Source organism: Salvelinus sp. IW2-2015, linkage group LG22 (assembly GCF_002910315.2).
Source record: "Salvelinus sp. IW2-2015 linkage group LG22, ASM291031v2, whole genome shotgun sequence".
In the NCBI taxonomy this organism is placed as follows: Eukaryota; Metazoa; Chordata; class Actinopteri; order Salmoniformes; family Salmonidae; genus Salvelinus; species Salvelinus sp. IW2-2015.
Window position 1 is genome coordinate 11,904,560 of NC_036862.1, and position 8,209 is coordinate 11,912,768.

Genomic DNA, 8,209 nt, shown 5'->3' on the forward strand with positions numbered 1-8,209 from the left:
GAATTGTTAATGAAGGTATATATGCCAGGCCAGGCCAGGCATCATTTACAAGACGTGTTCTTTGAATCTATATTCTACCTCAAAGAGAAACGTGGCATTTCTTTGGTCATGTATCTTGCATCTTCTTGTCAATATACAGAATTCATAATACATGACATATTTTTAGATCCTTGTTTGATATGTGGTACTGTCTTATCACCTTGTCATGGTAAACTGGAGTTCTTATGAATCACAAAACTTTCCTGTACGTTCCTGTACGTTCCTACCAAATGTTCCTGTACCTCTCAGCACTAACAGACAGAGTTTTTCCATAAATGTGGTAACAACTCCCTTGTCCTCCAACCGTAAGCAGTGAGTTTAGCAGTACTTTGGTTAAATTACTTTCTCTCTAATGACCTGCTTTCCACATCAACTCAGACCGCCACTGTAGCTCAGTGGAAAAGAGCAGATGATTGATTTAGATAAGACACATTGTGCTTCTCCATACTGTCTTATTTCCACAGCAAACACCCTTTGTGTCTTGGAACCACAGTGAATTGGTTACATTTGTGTATGTTCAGTCACAGCAGAATAACTGTCACTGTCTAAATGTCCCACATCTTCCTGGCTCCAACTGAATTTACAAGCAAACTCTAAATATTGTCTGTATTTAGAGTGTACGTCCTTGAGAGTGTATTTCTAAACTTTGAAGTATTTACTGTATGTAAAAACTGAACTGTTTTTGACTTCGCTCTTCATCTCAAAGCAACCCCTGAGGGATTCAAGAGTAAGAATTCCATTTTTGTCATTTAGCAGACGCTTTTATCCAGAGATGAATGAAGGTTAAATGCCTTGCTTAATGGCGCATCGACAGATTTTTCACTTAGTCGGCTCTGAGATTCAAACCAGAGACTTTTCGGTCACTGGCCCAACGCTCTTAACCACAAGGCTGCTGCGCTACTGGGGAGGGCCAGTTTGATGGTTTCAGATATGGATTATTGACCAGATGTCAGAGAGAATTTATAAGTGAACTTTTGTGAAATGTGGAAAATGAAGCCGAGATCCTCTAGGCCTACTATTCCTCCCTAAGACCCCATGAGAGGAAAACTTTGCAACATTTGAGCATTGATCAAATCACATGCGCCGAATACAACAGGTGTAGACCTTACAGTGAAACGCTTATTTACAAGCCCTTAACTAACAATGCAGTTCAAGAAATATATTTACTAAATAAGCTAAAGTAAAAAAATGTAAAGTAGCACAATAAAACTACATAACAATAACGAGACTATATACATGGGGTACCGGTACTGAGTCAATGTGCCGGGGTACAGCTTAGTCGAGGTAGTTTGTACATGTAGGTTGGGGTAAAATGATTCCCTCTGTATTTGTTTCAATTGGATAATTGGATGGATTGTAATTTCCTACGGGTACTCTACGTCACAACACACTAATGAATCACACTACTATTGGGTACTACAGAACATTTACATTTACATTTAAGTCATTTAGCAGACGCTCTTATCCAGAGCGACTTACAAATTGGTGCATTCACCTTATGATATCCAGTGGAACAACCACTTTACAATAGTGCATCTAACTCTTTTAAGGGGGGGGGGGGTTAGAAGGATTACTTTATCCTATCCTGGTATTCCTTAAAGAGGTGGGGTTTCAGGTGTCTACGGAAGGTGGTGATTGACTCCGCTGAGCTGGCGTCGTGAGGGAGTTTGTTCACCTTGGGGTGCCAGAGCAGCGAACAGTTTTGACTGGGCTGAGCGGGAACTGTACTTCCTCAGAGGTAGGGAGGCGAGCAGGCCAGAGGTGGATGAACGCAGTGCCCTTGTTTGGGTGTAGGGCCTGATCAGAGCCTGAAGGTACGGAGGTGCCGTTCCCTCACAGCTCCGTAGGCAAGCACCATGGTCTTGTAACGGATGCTAGCTTCAACTGGAAGCCAGTGGAGAGAGCGGAGGAGCGGGGTGACGTGAGAGAACTTGGGAAAGTTGAACACCAGACGGGCTGCGGCGTTCTGGATGAGTTGAGAAACTATGGATGCCCTGGCCCCTGGGTGCCACTAGCCTGATCCCAGATCTGTTTGTGCTATTATATCAACTCTTTGTCATGCCAAACATGGGTACCAGTCTGATAGCACAAAACAGATATGGGACCGGGCTAATGCACCCACAGTATCTATATTGTTCAGTAGTACCTAACATTAGTGTGATACATTTGGTGTTGTTGTGTACAGCATCCAAACTTAGTATGACAAAGAGTGGCAATGAGTGGTGTGATGGCACAACGACAGGTACCAGGCTCGGGTGCCATTTCATGTCAATTCTAACCAAAATCGTTGTTTCTGCAGTCAACAAATTTATAGCAAGCTGTGTAGTTTATGTCAATCAAAGCATCCCAATTCATTATGAATATGACACATTTGTGACAACAATATTGAATGTGAATTGGAGACGGCCCACTAGCATCGACAGATATAATACTGTATATGGTAAAGTGGGAGTTGAGACACTATATAGAGATTGGCAYAGGACAATCTAAATTAGGAATGAATTTAGCTCCAGGCCAAAGGGTTTTTTAATAAAACATACACATTAGAATTGGAAATACCGTCAGATATTCACCAAACTGAATTGGGATAAGATGCTCCTGTGAGTCTGTCTCATTTCTTTATCTGTGGTCACCTTAGTCTTTTGATTGAAAACAGCGTTCAGAGGCTTTCAGGGGTAAGTATTGTGCTGTATGTGTCATGGCTAAATGTTGTTAATATTCTAATTGTGAACCATAACCTGTCAAAGAGTGTTCTGACATGATGGTAATTGGGGGGAACATTTAGTAATGTAGATTTGGACAGAATAACTGGATAGAATCATTTGTTGGCCAATTGAATTAATTAATTGGTGCTTTTCATTAATTTAGAGTTCATAAAAATGTAGCTGTAGGCTCAAAACGTAAGTGTTGTCCAGAAATACCTTCAACACACACACACATTACTTGAAGATTAATATGTGGGGCGGCCAACCTGAAAGATCTCAGAGAAGCATAGTCAGTGAAAAAGTTTTCTGAAAAATACCTACTGTATTTATTTATTTATTTTGCTCCTTTGCACCCCATTATTTCTGTCTCTACTTTGCGCTTTCTTCCACTGCAAACCAACCATTCCAGTGTTTTTAGTTTTTATTTTACTTGCTGTGTTGTATTTACTTCGCCACCATGGCCTTTTTATATTTTTATTTATTTATACATATATTTGTTTGCCTTCACCTCCCTTATCTCACCTCACTTGCTCACATTGTATATAGACTTATTTTTTTTCACTGTATCATTGACTATATGTTTGTTTTACTCCATGTGTAACTATGTGTTGTTGTATGTGTCGAACTGCTTTGCTTTATCTTGGCCAGGTCGCAATTGTAAATGAGAACGTGTTCTCAATTTGCCTACCTGGTTAAATAAAGGTTAAATAAAAAATAAATAAATAAATAAATGGTCTTTAAGAAAAAAGCCCTTAATCCTCTTTTGAGTGTTCCTTTGAGTAGACTCACTATGGCCATCAAATTCTAATATGTACCTTTGAAGCCAGTTCCACTGCTTTTTTAAATTCTTCCCCTCTAAATCAGGGATTTAGACCTGGTGTGTACAATTAATTATTAGGTAGAACAGAAAACAAGCAGTACTCTGAACCTGCAGGGTAAGATTTGAGTACCCCTGCACTATGAGTGGTCTCCCACAATTCCAAGCACTTTGTTCACACCCCCTCAAATAGTTGCCACTCAAATTGCATTCACGTGTTAGTCACACTGAGTCTGTCTGTACTGTTGTGAATGAAAGAAATATGGAGGGACAAAAAAGTTCATAATTGAATTGGGCTCCAGCCATGAAAATTGCAACCATGATAGGAATATCCGTAGACTCTTTAGGATTTTGTGTCCGACAATTTCAGATGGAGCAAATGCTTTTTCAATGGCAGTCATCCATTGCCGGATGAATGACAACGGGATGATTTCCAACAAAAAAACACAAATGGGTTGTCTTTTGACGGATGCAGCTACACTTGTCCATCTGTGTTTATAAAGCTAGGTGTGTCCACGGCCTTAGGGGTAATTGTGGTAGGGGATAGCAAATATTGTCCTGCGTTTTTGAGATTGTCCCCATCATGGCAGATTATTTTTAGTTCTCAAGGTTTGGGTATTTCGATGACAGTTTTCAAAATCAGCTTTCTTCCAAACAACAATACATCCGATATTTAAAAAAATGTGACAGTCGCTTTTTAAAACAGGCACTATATTAGGCCAAGATGTACTCTTAAGGACCTTACCGTTACTTCTGAATCCTTAAGATTCTATTGACGCACCTGTGTGTGACTCTAAGTAACATAATATAAAAATCCCCATCAAAATGTTTAACTAGAGATATCTGGGTTTTTGCATGGGCTGCGTCTCAATCCAGTTTATCCACCTATGTCAGCCTTCTGCATCTGTGGTGGAAGGTGCTGAGCTACAGTGGTGTTTGTCAGACTATGAGACATCCTGAAAATTGTTCTTCTCATGAAAAGGTCTGTAGCGTCCGAATGGTTTGGCCTGAAGTCGGTAACGCTGATGTGCCAACTTTTGTCTGTAGCGTCCGAACAAACCAAAATGTCTGCACTGTGGAAAGGAGAGACTCTCACGAACAGGATGGTGTTCTGCATTTTGCTCTACGACCCGCACAAATGTCTTGGTACTCGTCTGAAGGTAACCCATACAAACTAATGGAAGTATGGAGGTAGTTTTGTGCCAACAAAAATAAGTGTCCCAAAAGAGATATGTACCTTATTTCCTGAGCTTTCTTATATTTCCTAGTTATAGGATAGACACCTTATCCCTTCTGATTTATTTTTTCACTTTCTTTTTTTGCCATTTATTTAAAAAAAAATCTATGCGTTTCTATGGGCTATAGTAGCCCTAAACAGCTTAGACGTTTATCTGCACACAGATAACACTCATTCGCATGAGAAACGAACACACTATTTCACACATTTCACATTTTGTCACAAGCAAGCTGTGGTGACCTCATGGTTGTTCACTGCGACCTGCATGTCTTCATTTAGATATCCCAATGAAATGACAAAGTCATCGAGATAGCCTACACATGAGAGGTTTTGTTGAAATAAATAATTTGTACTGACAACTGAGAACATTATGACAACTGACTGCAGTCCCTGGCCAGTTGCTCTTACAGTACATGCTGCTCYTATATACATTCTAATGGGATGGTGTCTAAACTGCAGGGATCTCATTGATTACTATATCAGACAGTAACTGAAATCCTATTCAGCCTTGAATGGGAATTGTGTACACACAATGGTTCTCTAGCAGAACATTTCATAATGAAAAGCTTGTGGTTCACGTGGTGGTGTATAACAGGTGGAGAACAAGGGTAATTCAATATTCAATAAGGTGTGTTATACATCACATCCAGACATCCTCATGAGCCACTTTTGTTTTTCTTTTCAATTATTGAAGCTGTAATGTCTTTGGCAWTCATACTTAACAAATTACTAAGATCTGAGCATAATTCAATTCAGCAACACCAGTCATGTAGCTCACCAGGGCTTACAAGAGGYGACTGAGCTTTAGAAGCAGGAATACAATGGCATGTTCAGGCAGCATCTGCTTTCATTGCTATCACAATCAAATCTAGTAAGATTCAGTAAGAAAAAACAATGCTTTATCACAAAAAAGACAGGGTAGCCACACTGAATGAATTTGCAGGATTTGTCTGTATTAGCCTTGCTGTCAGTCGTGGACATGTAAAACGGTAGATGAGAGGACAGTGTTTGGCTGGCAGTAGAGAGAGAGAGGAATAGAGTGTCTTTACAAACAGCCCGCCCTCACCTTGCCTGCAGGCTGAATGAAGCTCTCTTACCAAATGTCACTATTAGTATTCCATAGATTTCCGTGCTGCTATCTTCCTTTCCTGTCCTTTCCTGCCAAGCCTCACCTCTGGTAGGGACACACCTCATGCGGTACAGAGGACCTTTGTCATTGGTTTACAGAGGGTAGCCAAAGGTTGCACCTCTCTTGAGGACTGCTGTGTGGCTGTGGAGTTGTTGAAGGGTTCACAGTAGGTAGCTAGATATCTCTTTCAACTAGCATGGGTTCTGGGACTTTATTTAGGAAAGAATTATATTGTTATCACAGATTGCATATAACATGAAATGAGAGAATCAATCTGGATTAAGTTGCTGAAATAACTGTAATTGTGTGCATTTGTCCTGATTTTTCTATTGGTTTTATAGTAACCTATGCATCAGAGAGATCTGAAGGTTATGGCTGGAGTAGCTACAGGGGTGTTCGGAGGGAATATAGATCATGGAAGCATGTACATGGATATAGACAGTGAGACACACAGTCATTTAGAATATGTCAATGTGAAATAAATGTTTCAGAATGCTATTCTAGATGACAGGCATGCGTGTGACAGTCGATCCATAAAGCTTGCTGAAATACCAATTAAATTGCACAATAAACACAGTTGGAACATAGGCCGGCCGGTTACTCCCCGGTGCAGCATGAGTCCTTATCGTCATCAATAATCAGAAGACGATGTCCAACTGGTGTTTTTCTAGGTACTTGCTTATCCACTAGGCGGCAGTGACGACCAGGAGAGGCAGGTGCTGAAGCGCACAACTATTCGTGATTACAAAAAGGATGCGTTTAGCGCTCGAGCACTTGAGTTGTAGTTATAGTGCTCTGCAGCATTAGGACATAGCGTTTGTGCTATACGCCCTTTGAGCATAATATCTACCAAAAAACGATACTGCCTGCTCACGAAATTATTGCAAGAGAGGAAAGGTTTGGAGCTGACTAGGACAACATGAATTCCTTCTGGATATACACAATTTGGATACCAGGGTTCTTTTTCTTCTTTGGATTTCAAGGTACGGGTTGTATTCTAGTTCATTTTTAATATAATTGTGTTGCTTTTGTGTTGCTTTAGATTACCAGTCACATTCCTCTTCTCAGTTTGGAGTTACAGAGGAATTCTTTGTATGTACCTACGCCTGCTGAGCCGCTGCTTTTGTAGCTTTGATCGGCTGGCTACCTCCGGTGTCTTCTACGACTTATTATTTATCCCCCTATTTATTACGTTATTCCTTGTCTATTTATTGCTCTTAGATTGACATAACTAGTGTACCGATGCTTTTGCATCTTTGATCGGCTGGCTACCTCTGGTGTCTTCTACGACTTATTTATCCCCTATATTTATGACGTTCATCCTTGCCTATCCATTGCTCTTCGATTGACACAACTACTCTATTTACGCACACGTAGAGAAGTAGGCTTCACTTACACACACGCGGAGGAGAATATATAGAAAAGTACTTGAAGATGACACCAACACGATTCAAAGTGAGTGGGGGGGATACATTCAGTGGCGAGAGTTCATAGGAAATTGCTAAAGCCACCAGTTATTAAATTATTTCTGAAGTGACTTGTCTGTGATTTCCCTGCCGAGTTTGAATCATGTTGCTATATTTTTCTGTGCCCCCCCTTTGTGGTTATAGAACTGATGACACTCATCATGTCTGGCTGATTTTAGTAGCTTTTGAAGATGATGGCTTCATCTGTCACTGTAGCCTACTGAACTTTCTACTTTGTGGGGAGATCTCACTGTAGGATCAGACAGGTAAACATGCTTGGCTGAAGTTCCTTATGTCTGATGCCCTCATGGCAGCATCCCACTACTAACACTAATGTAGCAAATTTGAGGATTGGCCTGCACAGGATTTGAACCCACTGCCTTTTGTCTCTCAGTCCAACTCCTTTTGTATGCTTTTGCCAAGAGGTTCAGTGTTCTTTTGGGTGTTCCTGATGATGACCATGTACCCAAAGACCCCTGTGTGCAGACGAGTTCTAATTTGGTAAATGATTTCCATTGTGACATGACTATTGAAGTAGTTTGTTAATTGTCTGATTCTAAAGGAGTTGTGTGTGCAGTTATGGTGAGCTGTGAAATCCAGCACAGTAGTCAATAAACAACTAAATGTGGCTTAATTAGGAAATGGCTTTGAATGAAACCCCAACCTCCAGGTCAACAACACTAGGGGCTTCCAGCTCTAACTTATGAAATGTCTCAAATATTCTATGAAATGCAATGCATGATTCAGCCTTATCATGACAGCAGCATGTATGTTATAGACAACTGCCAGGGGATGTCGTATGAGGTCTTCCTAATA

General features: G+C 40.6%; 1 protein-coding gene across 1 annotated transcript in view; it reads left to right on the top strand.

The window, feature by feature from the left end:
- The first annotated feature begins 6,686 nt into the window (after positions 1 to 6,686).
- The window catches only part of LOC111982832 (limbic system associated membrane protein), a 470,163-nt gene continuing 468,640 nt past the window's right edge, over positions 6,687 to 8,209 (top strand). The window contains exon 1 of the mRNA XM_024014453.2: positions 6,687 to 6,910. Within this exon, the coding sequence (XP_023870221.1) occupies positions 6,847 to 6,910 (64 nt within the window). The 5' untranslated portion in view covers positions 6,687 to 6,846. The remainder of the gene's footprint in view (positions 6,911 to 8,209) is intronic.